The following is a 24,167-nucleotide window of genomic DNA, read 5'->3' as shown; positions in this document are numbered from 1 at the left end:
AATGAGGAAATAAATGTGAATATTGTTTGCAGTAAATTTTGAACAACGATCGGACCCCTCCCCCTCACCACCAAAAAAATCCTTGTGTATTTAGAAAACTCCCCAAACAATTGTTTAAGATAAAATGTTGGGCTAAAATAGTGTGGTTTTGAAATTTATTTCAAAATTCAGATTTATTCCAGACTTTGCATTCAGGAAGATTATAAGCCAAAATGAGTAGATCAAATTCCAAGTACTAAATATGAAACCAAATCTTCATCTTCATCCTCTCTATGGATGTAATAAATGACGTGGATGTATTCTACTGCCCTCTCATGGGTAAGATGGAGATATACATAATGGTAGTTCATGCCTTTTTAAATCTGAGAATAGAAAGTTTAATTTGGCAGTTTGTATTATTTTGGTAACAAAGAGGTCAAGGTAAAAGAAAAATCAGGTTGTCTAAGGGACTTAAAAATACTCAGCAAAGAGAACTTCAACTTCAGAAACCAGGGAGAGATTTCATACACCAGGGCTAGTACAAACATGTTGTTGGAATCACACCTATGCTTAGGACCACTTGTACAGAATGTAGAAGCATATAGGAATTTGCTTTTAATTTTTTTTTCCTTTTGAAATGTCTTTATTTTCTAAGATATTTCACAAAATGTTCCTTTTCACATTTGTACCTACTCATGCTGTAACTTCATGCTGTGAACAGTTTTATACTAGTTGTAGTCTATAAAAGAATGAGATCTTATTCCTTATACCTTTGCTGTCTAGGTGTGTACCAGACTGATATTTTAGATGTTTGGTCAGTAATTGTTTATTGAATAAGGTGAATGAAGTTATCAGCCCAACCACTAGATGGCAACACAACTGTGTGTGTATAGAAGTATAGTCTGGTTAATAGGAATTCCACTTGACCTTGAGTAACAGGAATGATTCTAAAAAGTTACACGTGTAACTTTTCTTTTGGTAAATAAAATCATTTAAAATGTACCACTACTGCTGAGTATAACTTAATTGTGAATTACATTCTTAAAACTAAGAATCATTTTGTAAGATAAATTCTCCGTAACAACTCATAATTACAGATTTTCTATATTGGGTTACACCACTTCTGTTTTTGTCTAAGAAAGTCACTCTTCAGCTGTATCCTGTCAAAAGGACTTTTCAGTGGTCTAAATGCCTTTAGCAAGTTCCATTCTGTAAACCAAAAGCCTGCATTCTCCCTATAACTAATCATTTGCTTGTATTTTTGCCTTGCCTTAATAACTATTTTGCCTGAAAGTCATGACTCTAGAGTCAGACAAACCCAGGTTTCCATTGCTACCTCTTCCTAGGTATATCTTTATATAGGTCACTAATCTCAGTTTACTTATCTTCCCCAAAATGGGGACAATAATATCTATAAAGTTGTGCAAAGCATTAAATGAAATAATGTCAATATCTAATGCAATCTTTGGCTTATAATAGAGATTTGATAACTAGTAACCATTGCTATTTATACCTTACAATGAAAATCTCACCCATGTCATTATTTTGTTTGTTTTATTCTCCTGATTTAATCCCTTCAGCAATTAAATTAAGTTCATAACACCAGGTTTCATAGCGATAGGCCATGCGGATTTGGGCCACATTTGTCTTTCGGATATCATTTCCAGCAGGGCCTTCTTCAAGGTAATTGTTGCCCAGAAATCTTACTTTCTCCTATAAGAAAAAAGGAAACAGAATGATTGTTGTCACTTTTTACCCTGATATGGACAATAATTACATCCTCCACAAGGTTCCTTCCTTATATTAGCTGCAGGCAAGAGGAAAACAATAAACCACTAAGCGCACTCATCTAGTGCCTCAATGTGCATGGTCTGCTGAGAAATAAGTGTATTTTATCTTCCTTGCCCACAGGTCCTGGCCAGAGAGAAAGAATAATTCTTTCTAGACCCTGTCCCTAGTAACTGCACATGATTCCTGAAATAATTTTTCAACAAGTGTTTCTTCAACTAATTTTTCAATATTCAGGTTACCAAATTCCAGACTCAGAAGGATAATCAGTCAAAGGCAGGTCTACCTGATGAGAAATTCCACATTGCAGAACACTGTTTCTTGCCACTTCACACATATCACAGGTACTCAGCTTGAAGACTTGTGCAGCAATGGCATATTCTTCCATTAGGGGCTCCTTGGGTTATTTATTTAAAAGAGGGAAAGAAAAAGGGATGCATTAAAAGAAATAACACACATCCTGCACAAAAGAATAGTGAAATATCATTGATTCAACTTTAAAATTCTAGACGGTAAATAACAGTTCAGCAAAATATACTTTAATTGCTCAAAATTCCATATGTGTACCTTGGTGAAGTGGAATTGCATTGGGTCATCTGTAGACAGTGAGATCATTAGCCCTTTCTGGAGGAAATCTAAAAAAGGATTTCGGGCGTATTCTAGAAATAAGCTGTTGTTACTTAATGGCGACATAGCGATGGGAATCTGGGCTAAGAAAAACAAGTACTGTAGCACAGGACTCTGAAAAGGAAAAGTGAAAAAAATATTTTAAAATATTGGAAAAGGTATGCAAACTAGAAATGTTAAAACCCCATGATCTACTTCAGGTTTTGGCTTTCAACAAAATTATCACCTATTCTTTAAATCCTGTTGTATAAAAGAATAGTTTTTAAATGTAAATACTATTTAGAATAAATTTATGAGATCAGTTTTCAGAAGCATTGAGTCAAACCAGATTGTTTAATTGTCTAAGTTAATGGTCTATCTTAGGCAAAAGAATTCACCGTGAAACTTTTTTTCTCTACAAGAAAGTTCTGACTCTCACAAGAGGCATTTCGAAACATGCTACAACATGAAATCTGGCAAAAACCAGTTGAAGGTAGGCCAACCTGCCTCGCATTTATCCCTTGTCAGAACTCTAAAGTAAAAGTCGGAAGATTTGCATTAACCCCTCCCTGACACTGACTAGCTAGGTAATCTTGAGCAAGTTCCTTTACTTCTCCAGGCCTCTGTAAAATGAAATGCAGTAAATAATCTCAAAAATATTTTTTGCTCTCCTTTATTTTGATTCCAGTGTTGATAATGACTTGTGACAAAATGATAAGGAGGAAAAAAGCTATCCCTCTTGCTCCCACATAAAAGTTCAGGTTGAGAAGAGAGCCTCCAACTCACCTTTTTTTTTTTTTCAACTCACCTTTTTTAAATTCAGGCCATGAGAGATGTTATCTGCTGTCATGAACGCTGTCATGAGATGAGTGAGAGCTCCAGCTTCCCCACAATGAGGTCGGAACAGAAACGTGTTCATGCCTCGTTCCCTAGGGAGATGGAGCTATTATAGGAATCACAGGTGACTGACCAGAACCTGACAACCATTCTGGGCCTAAAGTGATTTACAGAAAATCTGGTAGGAAAAATTAACACTCTGAAAGGAAGTGGGGCATCCAAAGGATTCAGCAAACCAGACAATTCCAATGCATAATCTTTGCTGTTTTGTCACTCAGTCGTGTCCGACTCTTTACAACCCCATGGACTGTGGCCCACCAGGCTTCTCTGTCCACGGGGGTTTTCCAGGCAAGAATACTGGAGTGGGTTGCCGTTTCTTCCTCCACGGGATCTTCCCAACCCAGAAATCGAACCTGCATCTCCTGCATTGACAGGCAGATTCTTTACCACTGAGCCACCTGGGAAGCCCCAAACCTCTTCCTAAAACACAGAGTTTTTGGGAAAAGAGGCAATATAGGATATGAGGTTATGGAGGAAAGTTAAGATTTGATTACCTGAACAGAAACATCTTGAGTTACCACCAAAAGTTTACCAATATCACCATGTCATTTTTTCTGCTACTCACACTTTAGGGGGGAAAGGTTTCCAGAAAACTCCCTTATAATAGTCCTATATTTCTTCCTTGCTCAGATATACCAAGATGGGCAAAAAGTATGCAATTTTATCATAAATTGCACAGTGATAAGTGTAGATTCCTAAACTTCCAAAGAAAAGGAATTGTGAAAGTTACTGAAGACTCCAAAATGTCCATTCCCCCCTCCTCAAATAAGTAAGGAAACTGAAGAAAAAGTCAAGGGAAAGAAATTTCTTCTCTGGGCCAAGTGGCAGCATCCCTCAACCACCGAGGGTGCCAGTGTATGAGGAAAGAAGTGTGTCAGATAGATTCTCCTTCCAGTTCTCATCTACTTACTTTCTCAGGCTGTTGAGCACCATGATGTTTGCATACATGTAGTAGGTATAGTAAGTGTAAGATGGGTTCTTTTCCATGGTCCAGTCCTGGGGCTTAGGGCTCTTGGAGGAGAACATGTGGCCGCTGTGTTTGGACTCATCATCTACACTGTCGAAGCCTGTAATCTGTCAGGAAAAATGAACAGGCGATGGATTTAGTCTGAAAGCAGAGACCCAGCCCTCAGAGAGACTTTTGGCTCCTGGAGACAAGGACCAAACGTCAGAGATAAGCATCAAGAATTCATCACAGCTAGGTACGCAGGCTGGTTCCTGTGCAGCTTTAGGAAGGCCCACAGGGTCATGCTTACGTGCTTGAGGAAAACACTGAGGTCTGGGTGAGCCTGAGGGTTGATGGTGGCTTCGAACACTGGCATGAAAACATTCTCCAACATCTTTCCAAAGTGTGGAAGGAAGTTCTTAGATCGGAACACATCACTAGAGGCAGGAATGAAGAGAATTTAGGAGGAGAAGATTTTGGGACTGATAGTTCAAAGCAAAGGCCAAAGACAAGCAAAGGGCCAAATGCCTTGTTTAAGAAAAGACCTAGTGTTTCCATCTTAGGTCCACCTGGTACCTTCTTCTTGGTTACCCATAAAGAAGGATGCAGTTTGGGTTTGACATTTGTTGTAGTTTAGTCTCTAAGTTGTGTCTAACTCTTTTGTGACCCCTCAGGACTGAAGCCCACCAGGCTCAGCTGTCCATGGGATTTCCCAGGCAAGAATACTAGAGAGGGTTGCCATTTCCTTCTCCAGGGGACCTTAGTTTTGGCATAGGAGGTATAAATTTCTTGCTGGACCACATGCACCTATACTGTATCTTCTATGAATGCTCTGTGGTAAAAAAAAAAAAAAAAAAAAAAATTAAATCCTCACAGCTAAGGCCAGGTAGAGAATGAAGAACATGGGAACTATGTCATGAAAGGGTCAATGATTTTTTTGTGTGTGGTATACAAAATGGTGAACATGAAACACTTTATCAAGAACACCTCTGATGTGCTGTAGCCAGAGGCAATCTAACAAACTCTTATACAGCACTCAATATTTGCCACCCACTCTTTTGAGTGGTCAGAAGTATTAGCTAATTTAATCCTCATAACAACACAATAAATTAAATACCCTTATGACCCCATTTTAAAGATGATGAAACTAAGGCACAGAGAGGTCATGAAACTTGCCAAAGGTCACACAGCTAGTAACTGGTAGAGTCATGATTCAAGTATAGCCAAGCCCAGGGCCAGGGCCCATGCTTCTAACCACCACACTTTACTGCCTCTCTGTCTTAATGATATTAGATAGGAAGTTTTACTCCATTCAAAAAGTTACTCTTTTGGGACTTCCCTGGTGGTACAGTGAATGAGAATTCACCTGCCAATGCAGGGGGCACAGGTTTAATCCCTGGCCAGGAAGATTCCACATGCCTTGGGGCAACTAAGTCCATGTGCCACAACTACTGAGCCCACATGCTGCAACTGCTGAAGACCACGTGTTCTAGAACCTGTGCTCTGCCGCAAGAGAAGCCATTCCAATGAGAAGCCCATGCACTGCAACTAGAGAGTAGCCCTTGCTCTCTGCACCTGGAGAAAGCCCACACAGAGCAACGAAGACCCAGAGGAACCAAAAATAAAATAATAACAATTTTTTAAAGTGTTCCTTTTTTTTTGTTTTTGGCTAAAGAGAGAGGATAAAGCTCTTACATTGTCACAGGGCACACAGAACACAGAGGCAGATGGCCAGACAATACATCAACACTTAAGTTAGATAGAAAATAAGGGATATGAATATTCCTGAAGGCAATGAGTAATCAGCAGGTGATAATACCATTGATAAATATTCATTGATTATGGAGAACTTGAGCACTCGTAGATAAGATAATCAGAAGACAGTAGTTGAAGTTCTGATACAAGAAAGCTACACCCCAGTACAGACATGCTTGGGAAAGAAGGAGCTGGACACAGAGAAGAGGACCAAGAGAAAGAAAACGTATACTAAAGTGTATGTAGTTTTTCTCCTAGCTAAGTTTTAATCATTCTTAGTAAGTTATTTTGTGATCTGCATCAAGTGCCCTGTTTAAAAAAACAACCTGGTTAGAAAACTGAACTGAAATGATCTTCCTAACTCCTGTCTGTGATTAAAAGTGCTAAACCTAGAGTGGACAAAACCAGGCACCCTCCGGAGACCCAGCACTGAGTGCTGTCAACAAAGCTTGTATCTGTCCAGATGTGCTGCCTGTTCTTTGTTCGTGTGGAGGAGGTGAGGGCAGGTGGGATGAGGCAGGCGTTAGGGTTTCCAGTGAGCGGTTACGTACTAGATCCTGGGGACCTGGATCATCCATGTCATGTTGGGGCAGTAGACGCGGTTTTGGACGAACCAGGTGGAGAGTTTGCTCCACTCCTCAGGACTGCGGCCATAGATGGACAAGCGGGGCTCGGCATGCTGGTACTTGGCCTCCACCAAGTCTGCACCTACCTCCTGCAAAGCCAAGAGAGGAGTCTCTCAGGAGTCTATACCTGTGGGGTCTAGGGAGAGGAACCTTAGGGGTCTAGGGAGAGGAAACTTGTTAGGACCTAGGGGTCCTAAGAAGAACAGAGGTTATGAGAAAGGAAGTCAGAGGAAAACTATCAAGGCTAAGATTTAAGGAGACCGAGAGGTGAGGGGCGTCTAGTTGCAGTGAAAGACTGATGGGACCTGATGGACTCCACAGACAGAAAGCGTCAGACTGCAAATGATGCAATCCCAAGGCACTGCTGCAAACAAACTCAACTTTCATATGACCCTTATCTCCCAAAACACACATCTCCCAACTGCATCTGTCATTCCTGCCTCCTAATGTTCAAGTGTCATGAAGATCAGGGTGGGTTCTGATCCTGACTCTTCTCGAACTTACAACTCCAAAAGTCTAGAAGAACCAGGTCCTTAATCCCAAATCCACACCCTCAGCTTCTCTGTCCTAGGAATCAAGGTCTTCAAATATCATTACAGTGGATGTTTCACAAGAAATGATGCCATTCGTTTGGGTAGTGCCTGACCCAAGTGACAGCACTCTCCCTCCGCCTCCTCTCTCCTTCCCCTTCTTCTCCCCTGCTTCCTTCCCCGCTTCCTTCTTCCTTCCCTCCCTTTCTTCTTCCCCCTCCCTAAGAATCAGGCCAGGTACCGTAGATCTGGCTGGTTCCCCCTCACCTTGATGATAGTGGCAAAATATTCCCCATTAATGTAATTGTCTGTCTTCAGGTAGAGGTCCCGTAGCTCACTTGCTCCTACGGGATTGTATTTGTCATTGAATTTATCAAAACGCTGGAAAGTCTGACGTCCCTGCATCAGGAAACAGAACACAAGTGTATGCTTATGAGAGCTGCGTGGACACAGAGAGTTAGGGAATGACTGCAAGGAACCAGGGCGTGGTATGAGGGGAAGGGCTCGGGCTCCAAGAATGGAATACAGGATAGCTGACAATGAGAGAACCTTGAAATTGTGCATGGGTTCTTTCTGTCAGCATGGTAAGCCCACATGGTTAAAGCTTTGAGAAGGGAGTGTTTGTAGGAGAAATGCATGTGGGTTCTGAGTATTAGATGAAACTGACATCATCAACTTACAGCATGAACATCCAGAGAATCAACAGTCAGGTCGTAGGGATGCATTTTTAATTTAGCAAAAAGTTCCTTTAGGGTCAGATTTTTCTCCTTGGTGCTATAGACCACTCTGTCAGCATCAATTTGGTAAGATTTCTTAATAAAGCGCAGTAGATGTTTCTGGTTCATACAAGCAGCTGCATGGATATGAGTGTCCACCTGTGTGTACATTCAGGTCAAGAAAAACCAACAATCTGTAATGCTTCGTTATGCTGCTCTGTTAGAGGCTACAGTGCCCACAAATCCCGCTGTGCTAAGAGAAAGGAGTAAATGATAGGGGTGTGACCTGACAGTTGGTATAGGTGGTCAAGCAAGAATGAACACATAGCACCTTTTTGTGCCCTTGTAAGAATGTGAACGTTTAGGCTGGATGAAATAATATTGCCTGCTTCTCTTGCATATCTGTAATATCCAATTTACTTCATACATTTGATCCACACAAAATTCTTGGGGACAATTTTCCACCCCTGAGACACAGCCAGAAGTGAACTAGTTGCCAGAGTTTTCAGCCCCAAGGGGAGAAAGGATTGAAATAATGCATCCATGGTACAGAGATGACACTTATGAGTTAGGTACTTTTATAAGAACAATTTTTATAAGTGGAAGTTTTGATAGATTAAGCAATTTGCCCAAGCTTATACGGATGACAGAGCCACGATTTGGTCCCAAATTTCTGTTCATATATTTCCTACCCCCACGTCCTTGCAATCATTTAAATGATCAGAGTACATCTTCAAAATGTTTCTAGTTGATTAGTTTTCCTCAAGGTTTGGATCATTTGATATTCACAATCCTCCTGTGAGCTAGATTGAGCAGATATATTTTCCAATTTTACAAATGAGGGAACCAAAACTCACAAATACTTAATCACTTCCCCCAATGTTTTACAGTCAGGAAGTAGAAGGAAAAAGACTAGAATGAATGCCTTCTAAATCCTAGAAGAGTGGCTTTTGAGGTTTTATTTGTTTTTGTTATTTTTGTTGTTGATGACAAGTATAACTTTTATGGCAATAATGTGGTAACCCTGTCTGTGGAAAACAGTAGGAAAGGCATTTGCATCTTTTAGACATAATCTATTTGCTTTCACTAAATTCCACTGAATCTGTAGAAACTTTATATTAATCAGAAAAACAGTATCTTTCTTATCCTGTTCAATAAATAATTGCATTAATGTTTTTGTCCAGGAATGATCTCTGAGCAGCAAACATGTTTACCTTTCTGCAGTTGTAAAAATCCCGGTGGGGGTTGTTCTTCAGCTCCTTCAACTCATCCATCTCGTTGAGCATCTGATGGACCTGGAACTTGGAGGAAAGAAACTTCAAGCGCCGATGGGTATAGGTCTTACTGTGAAAAATTAAATCACATAATTGTAAAAAATTGCAGACATTTAAGGAACACAATTTCAAAACCATCAGTACCCTTATCACCTTTATCATAAACAATTATGTTTGTTTCCAAATGGAACTGACTTATTCTGCATTAATTTGAAAAGCGTTGGGCTCCAAGGACTTAATCTTTTCATCAAGGTTGGACATAAATAACAATGAGGGAAGATTTCGGTTCAAATCCTGGCTTAGCCACCTGTGTGACTTTGGGCAAATTACCTAACTCATCAAAGTCTCAGCTTATAAATTTAGAGTTATAAAAAATATCCACCTCATACAATGATTATTAAGAGTGAAAGAAATAATGCACATGAAGCGTTTAATGCGTGTTTGAACATAGTAAGCTCTTAAATCCTTAGTCTTACCATCAGTAGTAGTAACAGTAGCAGTAGTTTAGGTCTTAACACTTACACAGGTCCTTGGGCAATTAAAGCAAGTAAAAAATTCATATCATCTAAGAAGGTGTCCAGATTTGGGTAAGGAAGTGGCTTGGGCTCATCTTTGCTGGCTGCTTCTTCATTAGGATAGACATAAACCACACCGTCCTTCATTTTGAGCTGATAACCCAGGTTTTCTGGGAGGTTATCTGTTCGGAAAGGGTCTTCTCCCTTCTTCATAGGAGGGGTAAAGACTTTTTCAATAAAATACACAATAATATATCAGCATATAGAATGAATAACCACATAAAAATAGCCAGTTAAATACTATAAGATTTCATTTGTTTGCAATTCTGTACGTCATTAAGTTGTAATTATCCAAAGCTAAGCTAAAGTTCATGTTTACATTATTTTTCAAATGTGACTAATTTAGTAGTATAAAATAAGCCTAACATTTTATCTAGTGCAAAAATGATTTTCAAGTTCTTTAGAATGCTGTTTAATTTGCTATACTACTTACAAATCATTTTAATTATTTAATAAAGTTGTTTACCAAAGTCTTCCTGATAGAGTATTTTATTAACATATGAAATGATTGCATAGAAATAAAAATAGAGTTAAAAAGTAGAATTTGGACTTTTCCTTTATTTAAACTGTCTCTATCAGTCTTTATTTAGAATGGCTATTTTTTAATAGACTTAATTTTTTAGAGTGGTTTTAGGTTCACAGCAAAATTGAGCACCAAGTGCAGAGTCCTCGTATACCCCTATCCTCACACGTGCATAGCTTTTTCCACTATCAACATTTTCAGTCAGAATGGTACATTTGTTAGAATCAACAAACCTACACTGACACATTATTATCATCCAAAGTCCGGAGTGCTTACCTTAGGGATCACTCTTGGTAGTGCACATTCTATGAATTTTAACAAATGAATAATAACATGTATCTGCTCTCATAGTATCATGCAAAATAGTCTCCCTGCCCTAAAATCCTTTGTTCTCCATCTAGAGTGGTTTTAATACAAATGGAGATATAAAATAAATTCTAAACGTAATTCTTATTATACTTATATTTTCCACCTTGTAAAGCACATGCAATTTTTGCTAAAGGATTTGAGAAGGGATAATGTGGATGAAAGTCCCCTTCTTTCCACTGCTAACAATTTCAACCTCAGAAAGCTGAGGACAAATTCCACATTGTTATAGCCTTTAGAGCACTCCTTTTACTTTAAATAAATATGTGTCCAAGGCATCAGAAAATCTGCTGTTTGCAAGTGATGACTAAAAGGTCAGAGTAAGAAAAATAATATAGAAAGAAAAAGCTTGCATATTTTCTATACAAAGCTGAGAGATAAGGAACACAAAAGAAATAAAATAGTACATTACTGTGTCAAATATCAACTTTCAAATACTTACACTTAAATATACTAGAGATATAAAATATAATTTAGGAGAAACAAAGGTGAGATAAGCAACCTAAATGTCAATATTATAGAAGATGAACAAACCAATCCAGTTATCAAACTGGACACACGTTTAATATGATTTTAATAATAAAAGGAATTAAGGAGAGGAGGTTCTAGAACTGGAAATCTTTAACAACATAGTTTGATAGTTAAAAAACCTTAAATATTTGCCTCATCTGAAATTTCAATTCTAGAAGCTTAATCCTAAAGATAAAAAGAAACTACACAAAGATGATTTATTAATGATAAAGATGCTTATTGTAACCTTGTTGGAAGTAAATTTTTAAAAGTTGGAAATGTAAGAGCTTAAAAATAGGAATTGATTACATAAATTATGATATACTATGGAAATTATTAAATTGTGAAATTATTAAAATTTGATTATGTTTAAATATGTACTTAATACTAGACAGAAAGTAAAAAATGAGACATGTAAATAAAATGCTATGGAAAGTCAATAGCATTATTTTTATCCAGAGGTCAGAGGAAGGCAGGAAATGATCACGTTTGGGCAGTATCTTGAAGGATGACATTGGATCTGGATATGTGGACACATAGTAAAAAAGTGAAGGGAAGGGCAGTGGGCACAGGGAACAGCATGGAAACAGTACAGGCACAGGAATGTGCTGGACTAAATGGCTTCCAACCAGAACAAAAAGTTCAAAGGAGTAAAGAAGGTAAGTTTATAAATAGATTGAGTGTGAAAGTCCAAAAATAAATAAGTAATAGACAAATAAAAGATATATACTTTCCTGGCAGTCCAGTTGTTAAGTAAGACTCCACACTTGCAGGGGGCATATGGATTTGATTCCTGACTGGGGAACTAAGATCCCACATGCTGTGCAGCATGGCCAAAAAAAATTTTTTGTTTAATTAAAAACAAAAAAAAAACAGAAGAAAGCCAGATGTGGTGGTAGGCCTTGAATGCCAGTCTAAAGACTGGACTTAACTTTGTTGGGGGAGGCATTAAAGACTTTTGTCAGGAGAAGGATGTGCTCAGATTTGTGTTATAGTAACTGGTACCAAAATGAGGATGAACTGAGAGAGAACAAGATTAGCATTTAACAGAGTAATTAGGAAGCCACTGCAATGATCCAGACAAAGAGAAATATGGGCCTAAATTTAGGCTTGGGGAATGGTGAAAAGAGGAGTTTCTGAGAGATATTATACAGACTGAATCAGATAATTGGGCATTTTGGGGCAGAAGAGAGGATGGAGCTGAAGATGACTATGATACTTCAAACTGTTTATATTTATAACCTTAAGTTTATAAACCATGAACTTATGGTTTAGACTTAAAACCATGGGAGCATATTTAATCATTAGTAGTTAAACCTACGGAGAAGGCAATGGCACCCCACTCCAGTACTTTTGCCTAGAAAATCCCATGGATGGAGGAGCCCGGTAGGCTGCAGTCCATGGGGTCGCTAGAGTCGGACACAACTGAGTGACTTCACTTTCACTTTTCACTTTTATGCATTGGAGAAGGAAATGGCAACCCACTCCAGTGTTCTTGCCTGGAGAATCCCAGGGACGGGGAAGCCTAGTGGGCTACCGTCTATGGGGTCACACAGAGTTGGACACGACTGAAGCGACTTAGCAGCAGCAGCAGCAGTTAAACCTAAGGGCTTTCCTGGTGGCTTGGTGGTGAAGAATCTGCTTGCCAATGCAAGAGACTTGGGTTTGATTCCTGATCCAGGAAGATCTCCTGAAGAAGGAAAGAGCAACCCATTCCAATATTCTTGCCTGGGAAATCCCATGGACAAAAGAGCCTGGTGGGCTACAGTCCATGGGGTCACAGAGTTGGACATGACTGAGCGACTGAACAATAACAAGTTAAACCTCAAACTATATTCCAGAAATTATATAAGAAAACTACTTACCTGGATAGAAGTTCTCTTTTTCTACCCAAGCCTCACCATCAATGTTCCTTAGGTACTTGGAAGGGGTTTTTGGAAACCTCTGAAATGACTTCTGCATATACTTCTCCCGTATACACAATGCCCGATAAAGACCTTTGCAAACCATTTCAAAATCTTCAACTGTAACCTACCAAGAAAATTTCAGAGTAGCACCTATAAAAATTGCAGAAGTGGGTAAAGCTTGTCTTTGGCATCTTCCAGCTCTCCTGGTGAGCTGGCCCTGCTGAGCCTCCCCTGCCCACCCAGCTGCTTCTCACTTGACTTGGACCCTGGGTCTCCCTCCAGGAGCAGGTTCAGAAGTTCTTCTAGCTCTTCTATTTCTACCAAGACATATCTGTCCTATGAGTCTTTCCTTGAAGTCCTGTGTTTGTTTTTGGTTTTTGTTAGATATAAGCAATCATCCAACAAATATAATGAAAAGAACCCATTCTAACATGGAAAATACTTCTTCCCGGTGACAAACAAACATTTTAAGTATGCATTTCTGAAGATAGTACCTCAATTGAAAGACAAAGTTGGTCAAACTTGAGAACTCAAACCACTTGCTGGTCAGTGTGGGAAATACTGGGGGAGGAATAAGGTGTCACATGGCCTTCAAACCCTGCCATGCACACACTGCCTTCTGTAGCTAGAGACAGAGCATCATCCTGTAAGAACTCATTCTTTGGGATGGTTTCAAAGAGAATTTAATCTGGAATTACAAATAGAAAGATTCTAGAGTAAAAATTTCTTAGAACTGCAGCAAATTTCCTAAACTGGTCTATTTCTCTTGCCCCATACCTGACTCCCAGCCAGGCCTGGCATGCCCAAGAAGTTGTAATTTGAAATCATTACATGCTCATCATGAGAGCCTGATGACTTTCTGGGACCAACCCCAACATAAGGTTGCCCCTGATGGTTTGAGGTCCAGCTATTGATCCTAAACAGGTGAATTCTTTTTAAAGACCTGCTGACCTTAGCCAAGAGATTCTGACAGGGGTACTAGGTCTAAGGGATCTGCTTCCAAGGGCATGTTTGTTTCTTTGCCATCTAACAGGCTACCTATCAGCTCCTTGAGGACAAGAGCTGGATCTTATTCACCTTCGCATCCTCAGCACTTAGCACACAGTGCCTGGCACAGAGGAGGTGTGCAATAAGGACTGATAACATTGAATTGTTGTTTATCTGGGATGAGAGGCCTTGGGAACCCTAATTCCCCCCTTTACCTCTCTGTTCAGTTATGAAGGTGAAGACTATGGTCAGGTACAGACCATGACCAGGTGAAGTGCAGCTCAACAGCTTAGCCACCTTCAGCCAACAGGTGTAGCCACATACTTGGTTCTTTAAAAACTCTAGGCCGAGGTTTCAGGTGCCTTCCAGCTTTTATAGGAGGAGAAGCTACTCCCCACCTTCTGTGAACCTTGTCCTTTTTCTCATCTTCTTTCTTTTCATTCCTGTTTTCATTTCCACCAAGCACATAGGGATCAAGTTTGTCTCTTAATATTGGTGGTTTTATGGAACTTTGGACTCTTCCAAATTGCTATTAAACATTTCATTTCAATTATCTAGCATCTAAAATTTCTGCCACTTGTAGAGCACACATATTACCACACAGAAAACAAATAAAAACAGTGTCCATTTCATTGCTCTGTCACTTTTTTGGTTTATTTTTAATTGGAGAATAACTGTTCTACAATGTTGTGTTGGTTTCTGCCATGAACATGAATCAGCCATAGGTATATATATATCTCCTCCCTCTTAAACTCCCCTCCCACCCCACCCCACCCCTTTAGGTTGTCTCAGATTGCTCTGTCACTTTTAAATATCTTGGGACTGACATTAAGTGGATCCGTTACATGATAAGAGGGCTTAGGACTGGTCATTAAAACTATATTTGGAGCATAGACTGATGGCTAAACAGAAGTTTCACCAATATGATGCTGATTCTGCAAGCTCATGTGGCAAAGATTTATTAATTGAACAACTGTTCTGGACAGGACAGGCAGATCAAGTTGTTTGTAACATGAGTTTACTATCTCTGTGGCATACTAGTATCTGTTCCAAGTAGTAATCTACTGTGTAAGCATCTGCAATGAAATTGGAGAGGACAGTTGGTCGAAGAACAATAACCCCATGAGAATGTTCTAACCCCTCTCTCATCTTCTTTTCTCAGTCTCTCCACGCTTCTTTCCTCTTCTCCCTCTCTTTCTCCTGAGCTGTTTTCTTTGATTGGTTTATGCTACCTGCAGCCCTTCTATCCATCCTAGGTCTGCTCTGGGTACATGTTTCCACCAAGAGCCTCCATGCCTTCCGGAGGCTCCCTGTCTTGCTTTATGATACCTCAGTGAGACTAGATCAGTAGCTACTCTCTTTGGTTCTTTTGCCAAAATTTGTCCACTGTTTTCTGTAACACATGTTCTGTAACACACAATATGCAGCCACATTCTACTGCATATTCTCATGGGCAAGCAAATGAGATAAAGAGAAATTATGTGAGATGATCAAAGCAAAATAGAAATATGTCATAGCATGTTGTAAACAACAAGATCCTACTGTATAACATAGGGAACTATATTCAATAACCTGTGATAAACCATAATGGAAAAATATATATTCGTAAGTATATTCATATATATATATATGAATCACTTTGCTATACAGCAGCAATTAACACAACATTGTGAATCAGCAATACTTCAATAAAATTTTCTGGACTTCCCTGATGGCACAGTGGATAAGAATCCACTTGCCAATGCAGGGGACACGGGTTCAATCCCTGATATGGGAAGATTCTACACGCCGCAGAGCATCTAAGCCAAAGAACTGCAACGACTGAGCCTGTGTGCTGCACCTATTGAAGCCCTAGTGCCTAGAGACTGTGCTCCGCAACAAGAGAAGCTACAAGGATAAGCCTGCTCACAGCTACGAAGAGTAGCTCCTGCTTGCTACAACTAGAGAAAAGCTGTGCAAAGCAATGAAGACCCAGCACATCCAAAAATAAGTAAAATAAAATATTTCCCGAATTCATAGCATATTGCTATTGAAATGAGATAATGAAGTATAACAAAGGGCAAGTGAGCTGACACCTTCAAAAGGGAGGGGAGGAAGAAAAGAAGCTGAGACAATCAAGCTGAGTATCTCCCAGCAGCTACATCTGGGAGGCAAGAAGCAACTCACCCCAGAGGCATAATCGCCAGTGATCTGCACTCTCTGAAAATCAGGCACAGTCTGGTAGGTGGGAGACGAAGAAATGTACTCATCGATGAGGGACAGTTTGGTGGACGATGTTTCAGTTTGTGGAACGGACAAACTAATAGTCTTCCGTCCGAAGAAGCGCCTTTTTCTGAGTTTGAAATTGAAAAATAAAAACATTTCACTATATCTTCATTGGGAGTTTCATAGTGATAAATTTGATGTTTTATTATTTTGAAACAATTTTATTTTGAGGACGAACAGTGAAAATTCAATGTAGGGTGGGAGTCAGGAACAGGATCTAACCAAATGGAAGGGGGTGTCACCTAAGTCTTCCTCTTTTCCTGAATCCCTGGGAACAGTGGGCCTTAGGGGATATACCAGAAGACTCCCAGCAAGACACTGTTCTGCACAGTGCAGAACAGCCAGTCTGGGTGTTGCCCACTCCCAGCAGAACAGCCAGTCTGGGTGTTGCATAAGCACAGGCCGTGTCACTTAGTACCTGTGCCATTTTGTGCATGTCCCTTAAATTCTGTGAACTTGTCTATCTAAAAAAATGGTGTATTAATGTCTACTATATGAGAATTCTGTGAGATTTAATGTCTAGAAAATGCTTAGCATAATACCTGGAACTTATAAGTTGCTTAATTAATATTACTTCCTCAAATCAACATGTCTGCATTAAGTTTCTACTTTGATACATACCCTGTGTTAGGTCCTACAGGGGATACTAAAGGAGGTGGATTACTGTTCTTTCCTTGAGAGTGACAATGAAAGTCGCCCAGTCGTGTCCAACTCTTTGCAACCCCATGGACTATACAGTCCATGGAATTCTCCAGGCCAGAATACTGGCGTGGGTAGCCTTTCCCTTCTCCAGGGGATCTTCCCAACCCAGGGATAGAACCCAGGTCTCCTGCATTGCAGGTGGATTCTTTACCAGCTGAGCCACCAGGGAAGCCCGTTCTTTCCTTAAAGACACAAAATGAAGGGAAGGACAGCAGAACAATCTTTCCCAGTGAAGCTGGCTGGGAGCGGGGAGTGGGGTAGTGAGGGGAGTGCTATGAGGAGGGAGTTCCAAGTAAGTGGTCAGTAATAGGTTTGAAGACTAAACTGAGGCACACAGCAACAGGTAGTGAGTACTAGAGCGATTCAAATAAGGGAAAATAGAGTTTGCAGAGAGGGATCTGTTCAGAGAAGGTAGTAACTATGAGTCGCAAGCATAGGATGGGTAGGACATGAGGGCGAAAATAGAGGGCTGTATCCCTGAGGCCTGGAGGAGGTTAGACTGGCCGGAGAGAAGGATTCCTGTCAGGAAGCACAGCAGTAAGGTCGACTAAGAACAGAGTCTGAAGATGAGGCTCTTGAGTTCCAGTTTCTACACTGATAGTGTGGAAATTGAATGTGTGGACAGCATCCATCACCCACTTTGCTTTGGAATAACCACAATAATCACATGGTAGATCATTTCCTCTTGCTTGGGTGGATGTGTGTGTGATCAGTCGTATCCAACTCTTTGCGGCCCCATGGACTGTAGACCACCAAGCTCCTCTGTCCATGAAATTTTCCAGGCAAGAATACTGGGGTGGGTTGCCATTTCCTCCTCCAGGGGATCTTCCCAACTCAGGCATCAAACCCAGGTCTCTTATGTCTCCTGTATTCGCAGGCAGATTCTTTACTACTGAGCCACCTGGATAGGGCTTGGGTGGATAGGGAGGCTTCAACTAAAGGCAGATGAGGATGAAGGTAGGAAGGCCATTGTTTTCTTCTTTTTTAGTCTTTGTCACTTTGCCCTAGGGTATAGTGTGTGTGTGTATGTGTGTGTGTCTGGGTGGACGGGGGGATTTTTAGTTCTGGCAGAGTTTTTCCTCCAAGTTGAATCTTCATTCAGAGTGAACCATTGGTCCTGACATTTCCCCTTCCTCGTGTCCCAATGTGCGAAGCATTCCCCTTACACCACTTACCTCCTGGTTTCTGTAGGGGTGGACTTAGCCTCCAGGTGGAACATGTGAGCAAACATCTCATGTTGAGAAATTGGACAGATATCATCCACATCAAAGGGGGAAATCTCGTGACGGCCTCCCTCATCTTTGACTTCAGAGGCAAACACTTTTTCAGCAAAGCTACGCATTGCATCATCAATAGCTAGAAGAAGTTTTCATGTGTTAGTCTTCAAGCACTTTCTCAGAACTCATCTAACAGTTTCTGCTACATGTAAGGCACAGTGCTAAGGACTGCCCTGGAGACATGTCTGCCCTGCTCTCTGACAAGTGTGCCAGAAACTTCATGGAGCTTAATGCCTATTTTCTCTTTAGTGGGTTTCTGTGTGGGTAGCTAGGAAATTCATTCTCAGAATCACAAGTCAAATTCTTACAGCACACTTTGAAAGTATTAGTCGTTCAGTCATGTCTGACTCTTTGTGACTCCATGGACTATACCCTGCCAGGCTCCTCTGTCCATGGGATTTCCCAGGCAAGAATACTGGAGTGGGTTGCCATTTCCTACTTCAGGGGATCTTCCTGACCCAGGGATTGAATCTGGATCTCCTGCATTGCAGGCAGATTCTTTACTGTCTGAGCCACCAGGGAAGCCCACAGCATACTTTAGGAGAATCTTAAAGATGGAATTGCAGCCATGAAATTAAAAGATGCTTACTCCTTGGCAGGAAAGTTATGACCAACCTAGATAGCATATTCAAAAGCAGAGAAATTACTTTGCCAACAAAGGTCCGTCTAGTCAAGGCTATGGTTTTTCCAGTGGTCATGTATGGATGTGAGAGTTGGACTGTGAAGGCTGAGCGCCGAAGAATTGATGCTTTTGAACTGTGGTGGTGGAGAAGACTCTTGAGAGTCCCTTGGACTGCAAGGAGATCCAACAAGTCCATTCTAAAGGAGATCAGCCCTGGGATTTCTTTGGAAGGAATGATGCTAAAGCTGAAACTCCAGTACTTTGGCAACCTCATGAGAAGAGTTGACTCATTGGAAAAGACTCTGATGCTGGGAGGGATAGAGGGCAGGAGAAGAAGGGGACGACAGAGGATGAGATGGCTGGATGGCATCACCAACTCGATGCACATGAGTTTGAGTGAACTCCGGGAGTTGGTGATGGACAGGGAGGCCTGGCGTGCTGAAGTTCATGGGGTCGCAAAGAGTCGGACATGACTGAGTGGCTGAACTGAACTGAAAGATGGGATTGGGCTCTTATATGATTAGCACCTAAGATCACCTGTTTCTGGTGGGACTAAGTTTGATTTCATAGTAACCTTGAAGCATAGTCCTTCTCATTAGGTTAGTAGAGTTTTTCTGATGGTTTTAAAGATGTGGAGGGATTTCCTTGGTGGTCCAGTGGCTAAGACTCTGGGCTCCCAATGCAGGGGGCACAGGTTTGATCCCTCATCGAGCCACTAAGATTTGCATGCTGTAGGGCATGGACAAATAAACAAGTAAAATGAAGATGTGGTAGGGTTGTTGATCTTTGGTGTTTTCTTACTAAAGAGAGCCAGTGATATCAGTAGTTTTGATAAATAAATGTGTACTTTAGAGCCTTTCTTCCTCCTAAGACAGAAATTGTGTTGCTGTCACATATCACAACCTCATTTTTTTCAAATCCTCACATCTTGGTGATGTCAGGGGAAGGAGTCACTAAAATTTACTGCCCAGTGTTGGGAATCCCATTTCTTGTGGACATGTAGCTTCCATAATAAATGATCTTCGGAATGCCAATTTTACTTTTACATGTTGTAATTACAATGGGTGGAAGAATGATCTTTAGCTTGGCAATGAATAACCCCAAGACTTTTAGGAGAAAAGAGAACCAGTTTTATTGAATAGGGTGGTGATGGCCATCAAGTATCTGCTTTTCTGTTAAGCTCCATTCTATTTTCCAGATACCCAATTGTTTCCATCTGAGTAGTCATTACCTCTGATATTGGGGTGGCCCAATAAGGTCTCAGGGAAAACCTTAACGAACTTTCTAGTCAACCCAATACTTGTAAAAATCTCTTGGTATTTCCAGAAAAGAGCAGGGAGCAAATAATGAGAATGGCATATAGTTAAATATTTGGAGCAATAGTAGCAGACAAAAACATTCTTTATGTAATAACAAAGCAAACTGCAGACATAAAGATAGATCCCCCCACTCTTGCCCCATTGACATCTATACAAGTCTCCAAAATGACACATTTTCAATGATAACTTAGGTAAGTGTAATGTATTCAAGTACTGTTCTGTACTTACCAATTACTACACCTTCTTCTGCTTCAGTTTCCTTATCTATAAAGTGGCAATACTATTACCTACAAACCTTACAAGGCTCTTGTGACATCAGGTGAGATAATGTCTATGAATTTGCTTTTTTAAAGCATTTTTTAAAGGAAAATAAAACATCAGATTAAACTGAATGATATGATTTGGTAGCATTGATCAGACAGATATTTAGTATTTTGAATTAGCTTTGGGTTATTAAGAAAGTGATAAATGGTATGGCTTAGTATAGGCTGAAGCATACACTGGAAATGATAGTGATTGACTCATAATTTCACCAACTCTTAACAGTCAGGTCAGCCAGTTTTCAAACCTGGCTCGTCACAGCAGGGTAACGGAGAAGCCCACTATGTTGGCTGAACTTCATGCATCTATTTGTCTCATTAAACTCAAGCACTTCCTGAAACTAAAAAGCATCATTGGATGCTATGCCTACTGTTTTGGCAAGCGCCATGATCCACGAAGGAACAAACAAAACACTAAGTAGATGCATTTGATGGCCTGAGAATGCCTCCCCATCCCACAGCCAACTGTTCCCCAGAAATAGTATCATTCCTCCCGCAGCGTCACAGGCAAGCACATGCACCTCAAAGATGAATGACAAGCAGAAGTCAGAAGAGACTTCTTCATGCACCATGGAGAGCAAATGGAAATAGGCCAGTTGGCTATGATGATGAGGAGGAGGAGGATGAAGATGAGTGTGCAACTGATTTGTCATGATGGATCAGTGGCAGAGCTGTTGGAGGCCTCAGGAAGTACCGTATGGCAACAGAGCCCCAAGGACCAAATCCTACTTGCTCGAGACTTGGCTCTTCCAAAACAAGCATCCATTATTTGGGACCGCACACGTCTATTAGTTTCATGTCTTTAAACACTGGTTTTTACTAAGGTTGTATCTCCCTAAGTCACTATAGACAGTCGAAAAGTAGAAACTCTACTCTCAACAAGTAGCTTACATTAACACCAAAAATTATACGATTGATATTTCCTTCCACTAAATCAACCAATTGTTTTACCTTCATGTAACACAGCTGAAATCTGATTCCTAATTCAAGAGCTCTGCCCTCCAAAAATACTTTAGGGAGTGGTGGTGATTAGAGAAAGAAAAAGGTGAAACTGATATTTCAAAAGGTGAGTAGATAAGATTGGGTGACAACCTAATTTATGGGCTCCCTTGGGTTTGTATAGATAATCGTGGAGTTCTTTGTTGAGCATGTTTGAGATAATGGAACATCTGAGTGGCAATGTCTTGAGGTCAGGACATCCACATTTAGATAGAGTATAGATGAGAGGAGCTAAACAAGAAGAGTGGTGAAGCAGAAGGGACCCTAGGCTACAAGTGGGGAAAGTGTCTGTGACAGCTGGGTGGCCTTGGGCAAATCATACCATCACTAGGAACCTCAATGCTCATCATCATAAAAGAGGAATGTTAATAATAATAATGTCAACTTCAGAGACTTGTTTAATAAAGATTAAACAAGAAACTACATAATACTATCCAGAAGTCGAGGATTATTATTATTAACATGGGAAGTGCAAGACTCTTGAGAAAAGGAATATCATGCTTGCTTTTTCACCCAACAGGTCCAGAAAAACATGCTTATTTCTCAGCAGTGCTTTATTAATATGTAGGAAAGATGGGTCGTAGGCCTCTCATCTGCCACATCACATCTCAGAGGAACTCAGAGGCATCATGAGTACTATTAGTCAGTCAAAGGACAAGTCTGATTTGAGATGGAAGGTAGCATACATAAAAAGTTACAATTTTATTTTAAAAATGGGATTTTATGTTATCTAATCACAAAAATTCACCATGAGAGGGTTTACTCAGGCAGGACTCAGTAAATCCCCTTAGCTAATGTCTAAGTGTCTTTTTCAAAAATGTAGGTTTTTTTTTTTTTGAGTCAGGAAAATCCATGAGTTCATTTGCTACACTTTGGAAGATCTATGGTCATTATAAATCTTTGTTGGCTTTCAATGATATCATTATTAAACACTGCTGAAAAATATCCATATTTCTGAATTAAAGAATAGTATCCTTAAAATATTGATACTTTGGCAAATGGCAGGGAAAATAGCCCCAATACTCACGTTTTCCTTCAGCTGTATGAAGTAAAATAGAACAAGATAAAATATGTGAACAACTTTCAGAAATCATGGCTGCTAATCAGTGCTTTGGAATAGAAATAGGTAGGTTGGTACAAGGAAGGGGGGTGGTGGGATGTGTTATTAGAGCTCATTCTTCCGTTTTTGTACAACTTGCTGCCATTAGAAAACCCTGGGGATGTAGTCATCATATACTTCTTCATTTTCTTTTCCTTTCTAACTTCTCTCTTTAAATTTATGTTTATAATTTTAAAGAAGTCCTCTTTGTAAAATGTGATTTTTAAAAACATGATCAAGAGGGATAGAAAATCTTATACAATGCTGGTAGCAAGTAAATGAAAATAGATAACTTGGTAAACAATTAAGTAACACCTACCAAGCAGCTATTTCTGAGAATCTATTCTACTGAAATAATCCTTAGTGTGGAAAAAACTTAGGTACAAATATTATTGTCAGAGCATATTTATACTTAAAAAATCATAAAGAACCTAGGGATTGGTTAAGAAAATTGGAAATATTATAGAACCATTTAACATGATGTTTAGACTTCCATGATAAATGATTAAGTTATCATGTGAAGCCAAAAGGACAGGATACAAAGTCACATGTATAATATAATCTCAACTGTGAGTGTGCTTTTTAATTCTTTACACTTGCAAAGAATATAGTTTGAAAGAAAAACACTAACATGTTAAAAGTGTTATCTTTAGATGATGGGGATTGTGGGTTTTTAAAAAATTACTCCTTTTCTAGATTTCCCAATTTCTCTAAATGAGTGTTTATCACTTTTATTTTTCAGTGAAATTTCTTTTATTTCACATGAATCGTGTATTACTTTTATAATGAAAAAGGCTTTTATTATTATTTTGAAAATTATTCTGTGTGTAAACCTGGATTGTGAACCATCAGAATATACAGATTGGGTTAAAACTGCTGTTATTCTCATGATTTTCAGCTAATACTATTGCTAAAGACATTATTTATGACCCTTCTCAGAAGTGTGGCAGCACAGGTTTTGTTTAGACTAACAGAGTAGATAATAAATATCTTACATAGTTTTCTACCAGGATCATCAAGGATGCTACTGCATGATACAGTTTTAGAAGATTACCTCCCTCCTAAAACTAAAAACCAGAAACCCTTTGAAAACCCTGCCTTGTCTCTTCCTGAAGTGTATTAATTAAAAATACTATGAACCCCAAATAAAGGATTCCCAGACCTGAAATGATAGTTAAAGGAACGATTGCATATCAAAAGAATTGAACTCTCCAAACACTTTTGCACACCTACCTGGAAGTTTCAACAGAGGCATTGTGCTGGGATCCTGTATTCTAGCACAGTGGAAAGGAAGAGACGCGACACTGGAGGGATGACTGACGGACACTGTAAAACACGCTGACATTCATTTTATTATTTTGCTTTGCCCCTGTAATTTGACCCTTCTCTTCTAAAAGGAGACAGATGAGCTGTAGACCTATTTATAACTTTAGGCATTGACAGTGAATAACAGGTGACGCCTTCAGTGTTTACCCTGGGATTTTAGACACGATATCTGTGGTAGGCCAAGAATTGCATTTCAATACTCTCTAAATCTTCCTGCGGATTGGATTCTCTTAATGCATAGTGTTCTTCTCTG

The 24,167-nt window shown here is 39.8% G+C and overlaps 1 protein-coding gene across 2 annotated transcripts; it reads right to left on the bottom strand.

Moving 5' to 3' along the window:
- Positions 1 to 1,514: 1,514 nt before the first annotated feature.
- On the bottom strand, positions 1,515 to 23,918 carry AMPD1 (adenosine monophosphate deaminase 1). Of its 2 annotated transcripts, NM_001100349.1 has the most exons (16): positions 23,822 to 23,889; positions 22,517 to 22,528; positions 18,128 to 18,308; positions 16,152 to 16,317; positions 12,957 to 13,122; positions 9,640 to 9,859; positions 9,058 to 9,187; positions 7,808 to 8,002; positions 7,395 to 7,526; positions 6,523 to 6,686; positions 4,527 to 4,653; positions 4,181 to 4,344; positions 3,182 to 3,302; positions 2,335 to 2,508; positions 2,054 to 2,164; positions 1,515 to 1,692 (listed from the first exon to the last, which is right to left on the bottom strand). In NM_001100349.1, exons 1-16 carry the CDS (start codon positions 23,841 to 23,843, stop codon positions 1,534 to 1,536), a joined length of 2,244 nt encoding a protein of 747 aa, NP_001093819.1. In that variant the 5' UTR covers positions 23,844 to 23,889; the 3' UTR covers positions 1,515 to 1,533. The 2 variants fall into 2 exon arrangements, with proteins under 2 accessions (NP_001093819.1, XP_059739625.1); XM_059883642.1 differs by lacking the exon at positions 22,517 to 22,528 and having other exon boundaries at positions 1,517 to 1,692; positions 23,822 to 23,918.
- Between the last annotated feature and the right edge of the window lie 249 nt (positions 23,919 to 24,167).

This window comes from Bos taurus, chromosome 3 (assembly GCF_002263795.3).
Source record: "Bos taurus isolate L1 Dominette 01449 registration number 42190680 breed Hereford chromosome 3, ARS-UCD2.0, whole genome shotgun sequence".
Classification (NCBI taxonomy): Eukaryota; Metazoa; Chordata; class Mammalia; order Artiodactyla; family Bovidae; genus Bos; species Bos taurus.
Note: the sequence above shows the minus strand (reverse complement) of the source record. Positions and strands in the feature narration are given on the sequence as shown.